General features: G+C 40.0%; 5 protein-coding genes across 8 annotated transcripts; 4 read left to right on the forward strand and 1 right to left on the reverse strand.

Annotated features, from left to right (window-relative positions):
- The first annotated feature begins 176 nt into the window (after positions 1-176).
- LOC139108976 (RING finger protein 207) lies at positions 177-6,109 on the forward strand. Of its 3 annotated transcripts, none has more exons than XM_070667707.1 (8): positions 177-633; positions 766-1,085; positions 1,234-1,382; positions 1,462-2,267; positions 2,466-2,810; positions 2,897-3,179; positions 3,268-3,657; positions 4,059-6,109. In XM_070667707.1, the coding sequence occupies exons 2-8, from the start codon at positions 880-882 to the stop codon at positions 4,658-4,660; spliced, it is 2,781 nt and encodes a 926-aa protein (XP_070523808.1). In that variant the 5' UTR covers positions 177-633; positions 766-879; the 3' UTR covers positions 4,661-6,109. The 3 variants fall into 3 exon arrangements, with proteins under 3 accessions (XP_070523808.1, XP_070523806.1, XP_070523807.1); XM_070667706.1 differs by having other exon boundaries at positions 178-1,085; positions 4,059-4,339; positions 4,430-6,109; XM_070667705.1 differs by having other exon boundaries at positions 177-1,085.
- A 308-nt stretch (positions 6,110-6,417) lies between these two features.
- On the reverse strand, positions 6,418-8,921 carry Mtpap (mitochondrial poly(A) polymerase). Its single transcript, XM_070667712.1, has 7 exons — positions 8,729-8,921; positions 8,355-8,518; positions 8,027-8,260; positions 7,724-7,930; positions 7,425-7,639; positions 7,096-7,316; positions 6,418-7,018 (listed from the first exon to the last, which is right to left on the reverse strand). Exons 1-7 carry the CDS (start codon positions 8,871-8,873, stop codon positions 6,489-6,491), a joined length of 1,716 nt encoding a protein of 571 aa, XP_070523813.1. The 5' UTR covers positions 8,874-8,921; the 3' UTR covers positions 6,418-6,488.
- A 516-nt stretch (positions 8,922-9,437) lies between these two features.
- On the forward strand, positions 9,438-11,897 carry LOC139109000 (uncharacterized). Its single transcript, XM_070667748.1, has 5 exons — positions 9,438-9,534; positions 9,718-10,022; positions 10,324-10,478; positions 10,557-10,746; positions 10,965-11,897. Exons 2-5 carry the CDS (start codon positions 9,945-9,947, stop codon positions 11,001-11,003), a joined length of 462 nt encoding a protein of 153 aa, XP_070523849.1. The 5' UTR covers positions 9,438-9,534; positions 9,718-9,944; the 3' UTR covers positions 11,004-11,897.
- A 225-nt stretch (positions 11,898-12,122) lies between these two features.
- LOC139108998 (cuticular protein 4) lies at positions 12,123-14,542 on the forward strand. The gene is made up of 2 exons (XM_070667747.1): positions 12,123-13,446; positions 13,557-14,542. The coding sequence occupies exons 1-2, from the start codon at positions 13,297-13,299 to the stop codon at positions 13,956-13,958; spliced, it is 552 nt and encodes a 183-aa protein (XP_070523848.1). The 5' UTR covers positions 12,123-13,296; the 3' UTR covers positions 13,959-14,542.
- Positions 14,543-15,206: 664 nt separating this feature from the next.
- LOC139108996 (cuticular protein 3) lies at positions 15,207-17,058 on the forward strand. Of its 2 annotated transcripts, XM_070667745.1 has the most exons (3): positions 15,207-15,294; positions 15,619-16,012; positions 16,232-17,058. In XM_070667745.1, the coding sequence occupies exons 2-3, from the start codon at positions 16,001-16,003 to the stop codon at positions 16,955-16,957; spliced, it is 738 nt and encodes a 245-aa protein (XP_070523846.1). In that variant the 5' UTR covers positions 15,207-15,294; positions 15,619-16,000; the 3' UTR covers positions 16,958-17,058. The 2 variants fall into 2 exon arrangements, with proteins under 2 accessions (XP_070523846.1, XP_070523845.1); XM_070667744.1 differs by having other exon boundaries at positions 15,619-17,058.
- The last annotated feature ends 1,964 nt before the right edge of the window (positions 17,059-19,022 follow it).

Here is a 19,022-nt window from a genome sequence, read left to right on the forward strand (position 1 = left end):
GGGCAAAAAGGATGGATCGGCGTTACCGAAAAGATTTGCATCCATATATGTAACGGCAAAAAAAAAAATTGCAGTGCAGGTAAGGAAAAATGTTATTTTTAGAAAAATGTTTGGCGATTAATATACATATATGTTGGTTTTTTTAGATGCTGCTTTCAGATTATTTGACGTTCGCACCCTCCTGCGCGAATATTGGAGTTTCTGTCGATTACATACACACGTTCTCGCGTGTGTACGTAAGTACGTGAGCGAGGGTGGTGCTGGCTGCGGAACGGGATGGAAGGAAGAAGGCGAGGACGAGAGCGGGCCGGGTCGACCGCGCAAATCTCTGCACGTACATGGGCGTGTGTACGGGTGTACATGTACACGTCGTTCTCACGCGTCCTTGTATACGTGTATTTGCAGGGGATGACGGGGGTGAGTCTGGGGACGGTGGGTGCCCCGGTGTGACGTCAGTCGCTCCGATCGTCAGTTGCGCAGAGACGGGGCTGGCCACCGTGAAAGCGCGTCGCGCTACGTCAGAATGACGAGTCTAGCGGGTAGCAGCCGTTAAACCACTCTTCCGTAGGAGCTCTCTCACTCTATCTCTCTATCTCTCTCCGGGTCCGTGCGGGCGGGCCGACGGTCCTAGGGGTAAAGACATCGTTTTAGATCCCGTTCTGGATTGTGTCTTGGCGTCGCCGCTGGACACCGCTGTCCATGTTACCGCGCGGTAAGTCACGCGCACGCAGCATCCCGATAAATCGCTTCCGTTCTCTTCTGCAGAGAGGTACGCGAGCATGGAACAGGGAGCGGTGTCGTGAAGCGAGGCGGAAGGCGCGTGTCGTCCGCGCGCGTGTATTTAACGGCACGACTCTGGGTGGCCAAGTGCCGGCGACGATGGCGAGTTCGGGCTCGGTAATCGACGGGGTTGGCGACGACGGCACGACGGGCGTGCCGGGCGGCAACCCCAGGAACCCTCTCACCTGCGGTGTCTGTCATGACTACTACAACGAGCCCTGCCTGCTTTCCTGCTTCCACACCTTCTGTGCCCGTTGTATACACGGCTCACACATTGACGGGACGATCAAGTGTCCCATCTGCGGGTAACCGAATAACAACATATGACAATTTATCCAGCGCAGATATTTTCTTCTTTAATGCCTTTCTGATTATTATATATTGTTTTTTTTTTTTTTTTTTTTTTATATATAATATATTGTAATATACTAACATTTCATTGCAATGACACAGGCAGCAGACACAATTAAAAGATGGAGCACAGCTACCACCTTCCGATCAGCTGATACGTCAATTGGTGGAATTGGCAAACTGTGAAAATCCACCATGTGCCAATTGCGACAAACGCGACAAATCCACAATGTTTTTTTGTACAACATGCGGTATGTATTTAAGGAGATATCCTTCAACTATCGTCAAGCTATAATTCATAATCTAACAAGAAATGTCATACATTAACAGGACAAGCGCTTTGCACTCACTGCAGAGAACACACTCACCGTGCGAAGATGTTCTCCAGCCACGAAGTGGTGCACATGAGCAAATGCGCCAAAGACACTCAGCGTCGTTGCCCGAGTCACGGCGAGCAATATATAATGTTCAGTCAAAGCGCCAAATGTATGCTGTGCGCTTCATGTTTTCGCGACACCCCGCCGGATGCCCGAGTACACTGCGTGGATATTGAGAGCGCTTGGCAGCAGGCTTCGAAAAAAATGGAACGCGCAGTCAACTCCATTTGCGAGCTTCAAGCCGGCATCAAGGATGGCGTGCTTGCGCTCAAGTCTCAACTGGACGAGCTGCGGCACAGTCTCGAGTCTGAAAAACGTGCGTTGAACGCCTTCTGCCAAGGTATGCAGGAGGCGATCAACAAGACGCACTCCTACGTCCTCGCGGAGCTGCAGCGTCAATTTGACTCGAAGGAACGCATGGTACGCACGCAGCTACTTGCCCTGGGTAATGCACTGCCCGTGCTGCAAATGCACCTGATGCTGTGCACTGCGTTCACCACCGGTGCGACGAAATATCAGTTTCTAGAACTGGCGCATCCGATGCTCGAACGACTGAGCCGCGTCGCCCAGCTGGGCCATCCGTCGCGGCCGCCTTTAATTGCCGCGCACATCAAGACAAATTACAGAGCTGACTTCGCGCGTGCTCTGCATCCTTACATAGGTCAAATGCAAAACATGTCAAAGGCCACCGGCGAGTCCCTGTACGATCAGATGGCCAGTAGCCATACAATTGGCCAGTCGGAGCCTCAAGTACTTCAGGTATATGTTCATTAAACGAACCGATTATCGTTCACTTTTGTATCACAAGTTTTCTCTTTGATGTCATCCTCGTTTGTATTTTCACATTTTTTTTTTTAAGTTTTATTTATGGATTGTCGTACAAAATTATAATTAATAATCGAGAATGTAATCATACGTACGTTCGCGTTTTACGCTAGAAATATGTTCTTTCTACAGAGCAGCAAAACTACGCAGAGGTTGCCGCCAAAAAGCGGATCTGACGCCGGCCCGTTTTCTAATCATTGCCGGACATTCGACACTCAACTGAAAGAGTTGAGTCAGCAGTTGATTACGGTAAAAGAACGATTGGGCGAGCTACAAAGAGACGTTTCCGTTTTGAAAAGAGCGAACACTCCACCACTGGGCACGCGTTACGAACATGTGGCCAGAGATTGCCGTGTACTCGAACAGCAATTGGAGCATCATCAAGTGGAATTGGAACGATTGAGAAATGTTTTCGATGCGCTATGGGAGGAACAAATGTGCAGAATTCACTTAGAAAAGGAGATTTTCCATTCTCAGGTGCGATGTTTTTAATAAATTATATTTGCAGACATTGCAGTTTCTAAATTTTATTAATTATCTTATCTTATAATATTTCTATTCAGATGAATGATATATTATCATTGAGAAGTGAAGTAAAAAAGCTGCAAATACTCGCTCAGCATCTGGAACCCTTCGTCAAATCATTCTCAATAGGCATCGGCGCAGGGGACGTTAGCATGGCCGCGGCGGATGCGGCCGATAATCAGCATTTACAGGCGTTGCTGGATCATCTGGCACGCCTGCAAATGCAAGAACCACCATCGCATTCGCAAGCTCAAGCACCAACGAAAGATCATCGTCATCCTCGCACTGCCACGAGTGCCGACAACGCGCTGTACATGAAGGGTGAGAAAGTACCTCTGTGTTCCTTCAAAAACGTTAAAGTATTTAATATTATTTAAAAGCATTTAATATTATTAATATAACCGTTTAGAGACAAAGGAGATTCCGACGCGGTGTCGTACTCCGTCCGGCGGTGTCGGCGCCGTCCTGGACTCGAGCGGCAACATCGTCGTATACGGGACGGCCAAGTCGACCGATCCGAAACGAGGTGTGCTCAGTCAATTGATCGAGAAGGCCAGAACGCCGAAGGATGATCGCAAAAAGTCGCCAGGTAGAGAGGACGGTCGTGATCGGAGTCAGAGTCGACGTTCGCGCAAGTCGCCGGACAGCACTAAACCGAAGACGCCACCCGGACACTCGTCCGGCAGTAAGATGCGGTCGTTGTATCGTTCCCTGAAAGGAGGCACTGGCGACAATTCTGCCGAAGCGCTCGATCAGGCGGAAAGGTGCACCGATTCGCAGCCCCCGCAGTCTCATCTCGGTAAGAACGGGAGAATCGCTGAACCGTTGTGTGCAAACGAGTACTGATACATTATGACACGCAGGTCTTCCTTTGTAGTCCACCCGGGCGAATTTTCGGGTTTAGACTTAGAGGCGATAAACATCCGACAGCCGAATACGTAAAGTTGCTTGTCGTTTGTCACACGCTTATGTACATGATATATGTAAATATCTTATGTTAATTATTAAAGAAAGATATACGTAATCCATACACTAACCCATTACATATTATATATATGTACATATATATATATCGTACATTTCTCCTTACCAAGTTAAGTGTCTCGTCATCTCGCAGTGAACTTTCGTACATTCGCTGCATTCGTGCATTCGTGCATCGAAAGCTTAGACCATCATCTAAAAGTGCTGTGCTTCCAGCAGGCGACGAGGGCGAGTATCAACGAATCTCGGAAGCGTCGAGCATGGGCGAGGCGAAGAAGCGCGTGCAGGCGCAAGTGCACGCAGTCCCGAGCGACGATCAGATACGAGCGATTCCGAGCAGCAAGGTCGCCAAGATCTACCCGGCCAGCGATTCCGAGGAGCTGTTCTACGGCGACGGGAAGGCGGCGAGCGATGCGAGGAGGCGACGACGCGCGAGCTGCGACAGTCTAAGCACTACTGGTTCCGGCAACAGCAGGCGATCTAGCATCGCCGATGGGACGGTAGGTCAACAATCCATCGCGCAGGATCCCCGGAAAACCCTGGTCGTTTTGATCGGACCGACGTCACGGACGTCGTCGTCTCTCGTGCAGAAGCAGCGTTCCTGGGAGACCTTTCCACGGCCCAAGAGCAAGCGCGGTGCCGGTGGCGAGGGTGCGGCCGCAGGGGCTTCGTCCCTCGGCCAGCTGAAGAAAGCGGACAGCTTTGAAGGCCATGAGGAGGCGGTGCGCACCTTGGTAGCAGCCGTACAGGAGACGCGCTCTCAGCTGCGGCATCATCATTTGCATCATCATCGCCATCACCGTAAGAGTAAAACAAACTGAGACGCTTTTTGCCGGCCCCTTTGTAGCCAGTCCTCGCGTGCAAGGCTTAACACGTCGTAAAGAAGCATTGTCCGAGAAATATTCGCGAGCCTATTGCGTATAGCTAGAAAAAGAAATAATAATGATCAAAAGACTAAACGTCACGCCCCAAGTGGCTTAATTATACATGTTATTTATTAGCAACGGAAGCGTATTGTTGCGAGAGCCGATATTGTCGGTTTTTCGAAAATTTTGGACATTCTACTAGTATATTACAATAATTATTATGGATATATAAATATAATAAAGGAGCAATGAGAAAGGTCTATATTCTGCGCGATATAAAAAATATAGGAAAATATTGTCGAGAAATGCACCTTCGACAAGTGCGCTCTCGTCTTTATATTACTTTTCGAGAGATTTTTTTGAGATCCCGATCAACGCGCGGTATTTGTATTATTCCGACGTTTTGTATTATGTCTTTCGTCGAAGTTGTATCGCGCACGACACAAGTAACTTTCGCAGAGTACCTTTTATATAGCGAATTTTAATTGCATTCGATATGATGAAAGCGCCGAAGGTCGGTATCGCTGCCATTATAAATTCAGACGTTACAAGAATGGAATAGATGGATAGTACGACGATAACTTATGTCCGCTACTTGATTGCCTGCACGATCTACCCGGGGCGGTTAATACACGTAGAGCCTTGATTAGGAATAGATAGTGGAAGGTTTTTTTTGTAATTAAAACGCGCGTGTGCAATGTACAATAATTGCAAAAAAGCCGCGGTTGACGTTGCAATCGAAACTATACAGACAAGTGTCATTTCGTTTTAAACGAATATTATCTCAGTTTTATTATTGCAAAATGTTTTAACACGTCTCCGTTTCTTCATTCGAATACATGGTTCTATTCCGTCACCGTGTCTGTACGGTGCACGGGATTTTTTTCTTGAACGTCAACGGGTCGGATGCATAGTCCAGTAAAGTACATCGCGCAACTCGATTGATCAAGTAAAATGGTAACACTTTTTAGCTAGTAAACAACACTGCCAGTCGCGATATATTACGAATTTAATCGACGATATTCGATTTGCGAAGAATAGCCTAATTCGAGAGTTAACTCGTAATCGCCAGTAAGATTAACAAAAACTCGATGATCACTCTGCGACACGTAGCTGTGGAAGCGCTGTCGCAAAGGCTTGGTCACGATCGACTGTAATGATATTTACAATTTGCTCCAAATGTGAGAGGTGTAAGGGTAAATTGGTATTACGAGAAATCCTCCTTGTGAAAGTCAATGCGATCGTTAATCGTTGTTTCGAATTTAACTACGAACGAAGATTTGTAATCTTCAGCAGGGTTACAATAAACGTTCTAATTATAGCGAGTGTACACATGTAAGCATATATGAGAAATTGCTGGTATAGTAAAATATATACAAGTTAATAAATACACCCTTCATTTTCTATATCGTATCCTCCGTGTATTAAAAAACAGGTAAGATCCGAGAGTATTTTCACTTTTAACATTCGTAATTAACTCGACTGTGGTATTTTACAATCATTTATTTAAGACAAAAAACATATTTAAATTGATTTATATGTAATTGTCGATTATATGTACATTTGTTTTCTATTTTCAGATATTATTTTACATATACAATACACGCGATCGACATCGATAAACGTTTTTCTTTTTCTTTAAGCAAAACCTTTCTATAATTCTGGCACAATCTCTATATCAAGTCGTTGGTATAAAAAAAGAAAATGTCTCGTGCAGAAATATATACAGTGTATGCATTTCTATGCAGATAAAGTACACATTTTCTCGTTATTCATTTCGGTATCATGCTGTTTCTTTTTTCTTCGTTTTAGCCTCGTCAACTTCGCTATCCTCAAATTTTTCAGTATTTACGTAGGAATGATTCTCCGAGAGTTGTTCATTAATTTGTTCTCGTGTGCTATTCGATTTTCTTACATTCATTATGTTATTTAATTTTAATATATTCATAATACCCCAACTATTACTTTTGGATTTGTCGTCAGTTTCTAACGTATAGAGTGCGTTGTGGGATTTTGAAATTATATGATCCAATTCGTAAAGATTTACATTTTTGCAGACGTTCAACGTTGTTTCCAGAGGATTGGTAATATGAAGTGGTGAGCGTGACGGTTTTCGGATTTTTACTCCTTCGCGAATGCATATTCCATACGTTTGAAAATTAAAGGTCGAATAATACTCGAAGAAACCATGCAGAAGTGTCTCTAGATTGTCCTGATTCAATTTATACTTGTAGTCGGCTGGTAATTTGCTAATATCCCGCAAAAAAGTGCAATCTATGCCACCACTTTCAGCATAACGAGCATCACTGCGCGCTGTACAACAGAAAGGTGCAATTTTTTAATTAAATATTATACAAATATTTCTTTGATTTATAATACACATTACTTACATGCATATAATTTCAACGTTTTTAAGGAAGGCAATATTTTTTTCTGTTGTAAGTAGAATAGAACTAACAATGTAAGAGGGAAATTTGTTATCCACTGTCCTGGTACGTTTGACGTTAATTCTTGGCTCTTTGCCCACACTCGTATTGCTATAACAAGCGGTCTTACTCGCCAATCTATTTCTCCATATAAATATAACAATTCGGTCATATATATAGCAGTCCTGAAATAGATAGTTTAATATTAATATTTTACATATTTTATTATTTAAAAATAAAAAGTACCTCTTCTCTTCTCATAATAAATAAAATTAAAATATATTTTAACTTACATATTTGTCGCACTTAAGTCACATTCAATCTGTGTGTAGTCATAGCAAAATTTAATTATAGGTACTCTCGCTTCCAAGATTTTTCTCACATTCAAAATTCCAGGGATTAAATTCTGCATAGTCATTGCAAGTATATTTAAAAATTCTTTTGTTTTAAGCCTGTTGTCATGTGCCATATATTTTGAATGAAATATTAATCTACTCGTCATATCATTCTATAAATGTTAAAACATTGAAATTGATTTAGTATTAATTAAAAGTGAAAATTCAATTAAATTAAATATTATTTGTATAATTACTTCTGCATTATCGGGGACAACGACTAAATCAAGGTCACACCTTTTTCTTCCAAAACCATTTATAGAGGAGCCAAATGGTAGAACCCTTATATTGTCAAACAGCCCAGAAAAATACTGCTCTAAGTGCTGTGCAGCATGAAATCTCAGTCTTATTTCTAAGTCAGTTAATTTTAGTGCCTCGTAAAGAAGTATTATCTGTCCTGAAGTCTGGTGAACAAAAGTTATGAGCTTTGCAAATTTAACTACATTATCTACATTAAATAATCTCAATCATAATATAAATATAATATAAAAGGAACTTACCGTTTTTGCATCAAACATTAATTTAGCAACTTCTTTGTCAGTTGGTGGCATACAACCATTTGTCACAGATAAAGGTATTACTTTCTGAATATTCTTTTTCGAAGTGATTTGGCCTTTTTTGAACCACAAAATCGACGATTTTACAGAAACAATGTTGTCCTTATTTCCAAAGGAAGCAGATGACATAATTTTACTTACTGGTAGCATATCTTCAAACTCAACCAAGATATAATTCTAAAATTAGTTACAATGTATAGTACTTTTAAATTATATTTGTATATTACTATCATAATACATAAGTTTAAATAGATGAAAAGTAATAGCTTACATTATTATTACTGCAATAATGATGCATACCCAAAATTGGTCCAAATTCTGTGCAATACCTATAGAGATCATTGTGTGATTTTGACGAATGTACTTGTATTAACAAGCTCCGGCATGCCTCATCTCTTCTCCTATTGATTTCAGTCTCAAACATTGTATCTGGACCTACAAAATTGCCAAATAGTAATGTAACTTGTACACTAGTAGAAAAAATAAAAAAGATAAATGAAAAATTATTGTAAAAAGAAAAAAATTTAACAGACATTAATTCGTGCTGCATTTAAGAGTAGGAGCTAATAAATTATTATAAAAAGAAATTGCTAAATTTTTATTTGAGGTTATTATAGGTTATGTTCTAAAATCTATGCAGCTTACCTAATTTGTTTTTATTTCGTAATGTTGTCGATATCGAGACACAGTTTCTTGACTTTAATCTATTCGTGCCAATAGTAAATTTTCTGCAATAACAATTATTTAATAACGAAAAGGTATTCGAATTTGCACGGCTAAAGAGTGCCATTTTTAAATGTGTGCATAGTCTCGTGTGTTATGTCGCGCACGTGTCGAATGTGAGATAAGCAGCGATATACAAATGTAAATTATTTGAAAGAGATATATTCAAAATTACGAGAAATGTACAAAATTTAAGGTACTTATTCCTTATTTCGCATTTCTATTTAATGATTTCCATTGCTCGTTTTATGTTCGATATAAATTTTTGCTCTATTTTATTTTATTTATATATTATTTACTATTATATTATATTATTATTTATATTATGTCATATTTTACTTAATTTGGTTTAATTTTGCTTTAATTTAATTGCCAATAATGTTTAAACTTAACAGTAAGATAAAAAGATTTTGTAATGATTGTAATTTATATTATGTTTCATAAATTATATTATAAATTACAAAATCTTTTTATTTTACTGTTAAGTTTAAACATTATGGGCAATTGATCTCTTTCATTAGATAATTCGCCGGAGAAAACGCCGTATCTGCTCTTCAATGTTCGTCCGGCATGTGTTTCTTTTTTAGTTTCGACAAAACCCACTACGAGCCGTTACTATTCACTACCTTTACTTGAAAATTGACGATTGTAGCACAAACCGACGGCGGGCAGAGATCTTCTTTAGTTTCAATCAATTTCAATACGATCTTATATTTAATTCAGTTTTAGTAAGTATATAAAATGCGATATTGAGTTGTGTGACAAGGTAAAACTCAATTTTAATAATTACATGAAATGCAATAAGTATAGAAATTATAACTTTTCTGCGATGTTTGATTTTTTTGATTTATCTACAGTATATTAAATTATTTGTATAAAATAATTCTTAACAATTCTAAAATATGATTCAGATGTTGCTCATCAATCGTCAGTGTGTGATGATTAATCGGAAATACACAAAACGAAGAACAATTGGATTTTCCGTATGTCGCCGTAGCTCACGCCGTGCGTCTCTGATAGTGGCGGTGATAACAGCGGCCCGATAACAGCGGGTCGAATTGCGCCGCTCATGTGAAATGTTCGTCAAATCGTTTGTGGTGTCTTCTGGCTCTGATGCGACGAGGAAACGTAAACGAGAATGTCGAGACCGAAGACTTACGAACTCACGCATCCAGAGTTTCTGTCGGAGTACCAGCTCCGCGAGATCTTAAAGAATGTAAGCCGTCGTTTTAGGTTAGGCGTGTTTACAAACTGCCTTTCAATTTGCCAGTGGACTGCTCCACTTTTTCCCCTCGAGTTTTCACTGTAAAATTTGTAGTTTATACGATTAGATTTTACTTGTGAAAATTACTTTATTGTAGATAAATGTTCGGACAAGCTATCATAAATTTAGGATAAAAAATATACTCAATAGATGCCTTGTAGTTAAGTTAGTTTAAGAAATATACCATCATATCTTAGTGTTTTAATATATTTTATAATATTCTAATTTTTGGATTCTTTTCTTTTTGTTACAGAGTTGTATTGAGAGCCTTAAGTTTGAGAAACTATGCAGAAGTGAGTTATTGGAAATATACAGAAGGGTTGCAATGCCATTACCTCAGCGTCAGCATGGAGCTGTTAAAAGCTCTAATACAACATATACATTGGAAAAATCTGTTACAACTGGAAAGTAAGGTTTTAAAATACTTTTAACTAATAAATTATTACATATTTTGTAACCTTAATATAAATTTAATTTTTTTTTCAGTGATGATAATGTAAATAGCTTAGCTCTAGGCTCAGGTAAAGGAAATAAGAGGATGTTTTCTCAGGTAGACAAATCAAAACCTTCTCTTAACGATCAGAAGGTAGAAAAAAAGACCCGATTATGTTCTACATCAAAAGCAGAAACTGGATGGAATGGAATTCGTAAATGCACTTATGAGGAACAAAACGAGGTATGTATCATAATTTTTTATATCTTAAATAAGTTTAGATAAGGTAAAAATAAAATCTTATTACAATGAGGATCTATCTTATAATTAGAAATAAAATTTTGAAGTTTTCTATTCCATGGATAAATACATAAAATAAAATATTTACAATAAATTGTTCTAATCGGGTAGTTGTAATAGTGATCAGTAAATAATAGGAGATATTCGTTTGAATCTTTTAGGAAATAACGAAAAAACGTCAGAAAATTACATGGCCATAATTAATAAGAGACGAATAAGCTTTATTTGTTATGAAGTTGTTACTAAACTGGTAGAACTTGCAATGTTTGGCCAGTATGAAAGAACTTTTATTAAAATTACGTGATAATCTAGTTTGAAAAATATTATACGTATGAATATGTGTCTATTTAACATCGGTTGAATTATGCCAATTTAAACAAAAGGAGATGTTAATAGTTTTATTATCTTTTTCATTATTTTAATCTTTAAATAATGTTTTAAAAATTTTTACAATTTACGCGAAGAAAATGAATTGTCAGACACTACTACTAAATTATGGCAGCTGTCAATACATTACAAAGAATTTTACGATAAATTTTACATATACGATATAAATTTCGTGTTTAATCAATTGCGTTCGAAGATAAGCAGATCGAAAGTAGCCGTATTCGAGTATAATAATTTAAATTTTAAATAATGATGAATTTACTTAAGTAATTTTTTAAGCAGTACGTAATATCTATCACTTGATCACCTCGTATGCAGTGCTCACATTATTAAATAAAATGAAAGTATCGACGGTATTTGTAAAAATCACAATTTACATACACATATTAATGCGTTTTTTGCAGCTGCATTATTCTCTAATTTTTGTATTGAAAATTAAATGAGAATTTAGTTAAACCAATTCAATATGTTAAATTGAGAAGAATTCGGCTACAAAAAATTAACTTACGGCATGTTCGTACTGCGTGAGATTTATGCAATGTTTTGCATAATTGTGACGTTTTTATGTATAGGAAATTTGCGGATGTAGATCACTTATTCATATCTAATTAAACAATTTTAATTGTTTTAACACATTGAATAAAACATCGATGCGAGCATATTATTTATATGCTAATATTAGTTATATTAAACTTTTTTTAATGATACTTCTGTGCGTTTTATATGATAAAACTTATTATTATAGTGTAAATTAATTAAATAATGCATTAAATACTTATATAAAATTAGTAGTGTAAATAATGCACGGTAGTTTCTGAATGTTGTCCGATATATTTGACGTAACTACGTGTAGCATATCACGTCATTGATTGCGTAAATCCGTGTCCGAAGCCTCTTTTTCCGGGATGCGGCAGAGGAAGAACAGAGCGCATCACAGCGATATCGCGTTACGTAAGCGAGAGCGGTTCGCAGACTCGTTTCACGGTCATGATCGCTTGTCCTCTTTAATTATACGTACCGAGTGACTCACTTTTGTTTATGAAGGAAAGAGAGATGAGACGGAGATGATTCACACGCCTAATGAGTCTGTAATCTGTCGTCTTTTCCGAGCGGCCTTTTTTTATGACGCAAATATGTAGAATCCCGCTAACTCGAGATAAAATCTTACGAAAAAGCTCGGCAACACTTTTTCGAAATTCTTATCTGAAAGAAAAATGTAACAAATATATAATATAATTCTGGGTGAAGTAATTTTCTTTCTTTTTCTTTTTTTAATTTCTATTTAAAATTCTTTAGAAAAGTTTTAAAAAAAAATTTCTAATCGTGCTATATCCGTTTGCAACCTCTTTAATATTGCGGAAATAAACGCGATGGTTGAGATCGAAGGCAAAATACAAGACTCAAAGTGAATCTTCTTCGTGTTTGATATTCCTGAACCATCGCCCGCCGACGTGGCGGAAGCGTTACACTTACAGCCGGCACCAAAACCACCGGAATTACGCAAGGGTGAAAGCACCCGGTGGTCGCATCGTAGAATTATTAGCCGCGCTGTTCATCTCGTTTCCTCGCGCTTCACACAGTCCGTCTTCCAATCTCGAAAAAAACGCCAGGCGTTAAATCACCCGCGTCGTTTTTCATCCTCGGGACCGCTTTCGAAAATTTCCTGCTGAAATTTGCGGTGCACCCCGCCGAAATCTACGGCGTTTCGAAACTGATTTCGCTTAACGAGATACGCGCCTCGCGTGCGTCGTTGTAATTTTTGCGAAGGAAAAAAAAAAAGAAAGAAAAAAGAACGGAAAGATAATTCGAACGATTTGAGGTACGAGAAAGATCGAAGATTAAAATGAGCGCAATACATTTACTTGCCCGTAATTCGTTTATGCGAAATATAAAATTAGCATTCCGTGGTTGCGCCCGAATGGCAGCTCTCGAAGACGTTCCGTGAGCGGCGAGTGCGATTAAGCGGTGCCGTGAGAAATTTAATAAACAAGCCAATTCGGCGCTCCCGGACTTTCTTCCTCGTTCGCCACGCACATATGTGTATCGAAGCGAGTCATAAATCGAGAGCGAAACTCGTGCCATCACGTATTTCATAGGCTGTTTGCGATGCAACGAGGGAAGCGGCCAGCTACCATCGGCCACCCCGATGCCGCTATAAATACGTTTGTCACCACTTGTCCGAATATCAGTCTTGTTTGCGACACGTTTACTGATGTACAGAAGTATATCGAGCGAGAAAAGGAAATGGCTATCAAGGTACGCGAAAAGTATATATTATTTATATATATATATATAATTTTTTAAAAATTATTTTAACTAATTATTCATCAAAAATATTATATTAATATACCTTCATTATATTCCAGTTTATAATTCTGGCTGCAGCGGTGCTCGCAATATGCAGGTGTTCAGCTATCCCAGCTGTTCAGGCTGGTCCAACTGGTCCAGCTATCCCGGCACCTCTGGCCCTTCCAATCGCCGCAGTCGATGTCACCGGTTACGATCCTCATCCTCAGTATTCGTACGCCTACGACGTCCAAGACTCGCTGACTGGCGATGCCAAGAGCCAGCACGAGACCAGAAACGGCGACGTCGTCAGCGGCAGCTACAGCCTCATTGAAGCCGATGGTACCAGGCGAATCGTCGAGTACACGGCCGACCCCGTAAACGGATTCAACGCCGTGGTTCGTCGGGAACCTATCGCGGTGGTGAAACCTGTTGTCCAGGTCACGCCGCCGTTGCCACCACCACTCATCTATCACTCCTAAGACCGATCATCACGCACGACGACTCTCCAAACGAGAACTAGTCATACTTTATATGTGCTAAATATGTACATTGCTGTGTAAATCGTTAATGTATTGATTAAAGACTTCGTTTCTTTTTTACGAACTCCAACGCGGATTAATTCTCTCTTTATCGACGTAACTTTGCCGTAGAATTACGTGCTGATCTTCTTGTTCCTCGCGCTAATCCGTCCGTTATCACCCCGGCGATGATATATTTTCATATATCTTTCACAGACTCGCGCGAAACCAGTTTGCACGCATCGAGCGAATTAACGTTACATGGATAAAGACGTTGAGTTGTGTAACGACACGTAAACCTCGCGAACGAGATCTCGCCCCATAAATTCTTCTTTGTAAATATAATTGTGAAAGTTTACAGATCATCAGATACGCTTATACACATATTCACCTCGACGTGAAGCTTAAGAAATTTTAATGACAATTTTATGTGGAATTATGTTACATGAAACACCCTGCGATATTTGTATCGAGTCTGTGGCACAATTTATTATATAAATTTATTGTAAGCTTATACGAGACACATATTTTTACAAGCATATTTTATAAATTGAAGAGGGAATAGAATAATTTTTTAAATTTTTATTCAACTATGACAGTAAATAAAAATGTAATAATGAAATGAGAAACTTATAAAAGTATTTTTTACATAAAACATTTATAACATTTGAATATTCTTTATTAAATATCATAAGATTGAAGAAGAAACTTTTCTAAAAAAAAAAAGTGTTATTTTTTTAATTGACGTATGCTGTCTACTAAGCTTGAAGAGTTTAATCTTAAGATGTATTAACAGAAGTTAATATACGTGCAACTGTATAATGCTGTGTATAATAAATAAAAAATTAATGAAAGTTATCTGTTTTTATTAGTTTCATAAAGATTAATAGCAAAATGACCTATTCGTGAATAATTAAATTACAGTAATAATTGTTTTTGACTCCCGAAATTGTCAAAAAATATAAAATTATATTTTGAATGAGGTTGCATGTATATGGACCTATTGAGATATGCCATGTAAGTTAGAACAGTAACATAACAGTGGCCAACGATTACGCGAATGGTAATTAACGCAATAGCTTGCACCGACTTGTGTTAGCAGAACCTATCGTCACTCTCGCTGAATGTATAATAAAGTTCAGCCGATTGCGGAGTATTTGTGCCTCCGAGCTTTCGTCAAACGGCCTTGATAGACCGTCTGCATTCGACATATCGGCATACGACACGCGTGCATACGTGCGTTGCGTATGATTACCGAGTATTTCCATTATCAATTGCCCACTGGCATCGGATTTAGGTACGTTAAGCAACTCACTTGTCTATCTTTTTTCAAACATGACTGGTGATTTTAAAAAGACACTTCTCACATAATTAAAAAAAAAAAGAAAAAAAATACAGCAAGAATTTTTATAATATAAAAATATGAGAAACATTGTCAGATGCAACAGAACGTCTGTTGCATCTGATAAAGTATGTAAATTAATATTGCATATGACTATTTCCAAAATTGCAGCTCTTTCACTTGTCAAAAATGAAAATAAAATCGGCAGTGCTTTTCTTTTAATTCAACTGCATGTAGCCTCTCTTACATGGTGTCACGTTGTACGTTGTATTCTTCTAGGTGACTATTTAATCATCGATAGCTAAGAAGGTGAAAAGAAAGAGGATACAGAGTTCCCTGATTTCTTCGAACGGCCTCGAGTCTCAAGCGTATTGTCATCCAAGTCGCGTGTACGAGTGGACAGTGATATGAAGAAACATCAGCGTGCGGGCATTGATACAACCGCAAGTCTGCTTGTACATCGCAATGATCATCGCGGAGCTGCCGAGAGGAAGACATAGGAAAAAGAGTGAAGGAGACAAAGGCAGCGATTAGGTGGGGCGTAGGTGGCTGCAGGGAGCATCATCGTCGTCGGATATCACGAAAGCGACGACGTATAAAAGTACGAGCAATCTTACCCCGGGGTATCAGTCCTCTTCAGGCGGTTCTCTCGCGCGCAAACATGATCGGCATGGTAAGGGCAAAAACCTGGAGGCTCGAACGTTGGGATCTCCCTGTCGGTCCCTCGTTTGAAACGGCCGTGCGCAAAGGGTTGATTTAAATATCTGCGATGTGGAGAAAAATCATTTAGATATTATACACGTGAAGCTCAACTGTTCAAGTGTTAAAGAAGTGTTAACACTTGGGCAAGGTAAGCTAAGTTCTGTTGATGAAAATCGACGTTGATTTTCAGCTCATCTTCTTCCTGGGATTGGCCGTGCTCGGCCGAGGAGCGGTAGTACCCGCCGTGCCGGCACCGGTAGCCCTGGCGAAGCTGGAGGAGTTCGACCCGGCGCCGCAGTATAGCTTCGCGTACGACGTGCAGGACGCGGTGACCGGCGACTCCAAGGCTCAGTACGAGACCCGCAGCGGCGACATTGTGCGCGGCAGCTACAGCCTGATCGAGGCCGATGGTACCCGGCGTATCGTCCAGTACACAGCGGATCCGATCAACGGCTTCAACGCTATCGTTAGCAGAGAACCGGCAGTCGCCGCTGTTACGGCGCCGCTTTTACCGCTTAGACCAGCTTCGTTGACTCCGCTCGCGATACCGGCCGCACCTGTCGCACCTGCTGGCCCGGCACCCTCGATCCCCGCCGTCGGGCCCGATTCCGACGTCGAGGTACTCGACGCCCGGTCGGGTCCGTTAAAAGCGAAACCAGCGGCGCGCGAGCGGGAGTTTCAGCGCCAACAGTTCCAGCAGCTAAAGCAAGAAGAGCGAATCGTGCAGCAACCGGCGCGAAACATCGTCCAAACGTCTAGGCAAACTGACCCTTCACCTGCCCTCAGGCCAGCAGCCGCGTATCCCGCTTACCCTTACGCTTCTTACAGCGCCGCGTTCTCCGCGCCGTTCGCTTTTGCGTACGCTGCACCCCTTAACGGCTTGACTTATACCCCTGCCGCCCCCGCGACCAAATAGACCAATGCCCGTAACTATCTACCTCCAATTGTTACTATTCCCTTGATTTTTTTTAGAATTGTCGACGATAACTGATAAATAAATTACCACGTATTGTAGTACACGCATTAATCTCATTCTTTTTGATTGTTCTACGCTATCGATATCTACGAAGCTTTTGTACTTTCTAAGAGACGCTTTGAAAAAGCGAGCAACTTTAAATGTGCGTCGATCAATGTCACCGATGTAGCGAACCGATCGCGACGTTGAAACCCAATCCATCGCGCGTTCGTCATTATGTAAGTCCCGGGCCAGTTGCTACGCGTAACGGGCCCCTGTCGTCATTTTTGCGCAAGAATCCCGCACGTAACGCGACCTTCGGCTACGCGTGGCGCATTTAATTTTAAACAGCGTAAAAAGGATTGTCTTATCATTACGAACAGTTAGCTCTGTTATCGCAAAATACGCGAACGTTGCCGGTCGCCTTCCGGATGTCTTTATTAACACGCTTCATTCGCGTCTCGCAATAAAAAGAATCTTTTTTTAATGTAATACATTATTAATGCAACTGACTTTTATCAAAATACTCTTATAACACATTGCCGTGATGTATCAAAATTATGTAAATTATGAAACGAAACGCGAGAGTATTTTAGTCTGCAACACGTGAATCTGTTCGGTAAAAGTAAGTAGTGCGGATCAATGTAAGTCAGGCAAGTAGGTGCAGCCGGCACGGAGCGAGATCTAGTAAACGATATTCATTAATTATTGTAATAATAAGCTAAAGAAATATCATTTTTGATTTTCAGTTATTGCATACAATTAGAAAAAAAAAATCTGTACAACTTACAGTAACAAAACGACGCAAGTATCTCATTAAATACAGATAGTAATTTAGTCTTATATAATTAGAACTATATTGGAACTTTAAACTTTTATATGCTTAAATATGTGACAATAGAAAATCAATTTTGACCTTAGCTTTATTATTAATTAATTAATTTAAGATAAATAAATTGAAATACAAATATCGTTTAATGTAAGAAGACTTGGTAAAGTATTCATATTGCGAATACAACGCTCAGAAGTCGCATTGGCCTCGAATAAAACAGAGGTTTCAGAAAAGAGTAAAACGCAATCCGGATCACCGGCTCTCTCTCTCTCTCTCTCTTTTCATCCGTCCTTCCAAGTGCAAGACAAAGTGCAGCGGAACGAAAAGCTAACGAGGAGGAGCGTGGTCCGTGCTCGCGAATCGACTTTCACCGAACAGAAAACGCGACTGCAGCCGCGGCCGCCAAAGAACCGCGCCCAATGTCACTACGCGGCACCTCTCGTAATCGCGTCCCGTATTACGTGCCCACGAAAGACCGGTTCATTTTTGACAGAGCGAGAGACCGGAATTCGAGCGAACAAGCGGATCGCCGCGGGCGAGAAACGATCGCGGCTCGAGTTCCCCGCCAACCCGGATTGCCATTCGAGACTACTTTGCTTGGCCCTTGACAATCGATCGCTTCCTTAACATTTCTACGGAAAATCGACGAGAGATTTCAATTAAAAGATTATTAAATCTTTTAATTGTCGGTCCTACAAGATTTATATAAAATTTTGAACTTTAAATAAAACGCGCGTCTTCACGTACGATCGTGGAGAAATACTGCTTCGTGCGATCGTACTCGGCAGTTTTGGTTCATGAAGGAGCGTGACTAATTAGGCGGAATCATTTAATGCGACGCGCGAAATTGCAACGCTATTAACGACGGTGACATCCGATCTATAAAACGTACACGTAGCACTTGCGGTAACTACATCGTGACCGGAGTATATTTAATTTGAATTAAACAAACAGTACGTTGCGCATTCGCTCCATTAATTTGATCTCTCTCTATGTAAACGCAAGAAAGTTACGTCGTGTTGAAATGTTCAATTAAATTATATCTATTTTACATTATATTAATTAGGTGTGTGACTTATTAAGGATGCGGTTAATTAAAAATGATCGTCCGAAATGACGATCGGGTGTAATAAATTGAAACTTTAACGAAACGAACGAATGAAATGTACCATCGACTTTAACCGGATATTTTCG

This window comes from Cardiocondyla obscurior, linkage group LG16 (assembly GCF_019399895.1).
Source record: "Cardiocondyla obscurior isolate alpha-2009 linkage group LG16, Cobs3.1, whole genome shotgun sequence".
NCBI classification, from domain to species: Eukaryota; Metazoa; Arthropoda; class Insecta; order Hymenoptera; family Formicidae; genus Cardiocondyla; species Cardiocondyla obscurior.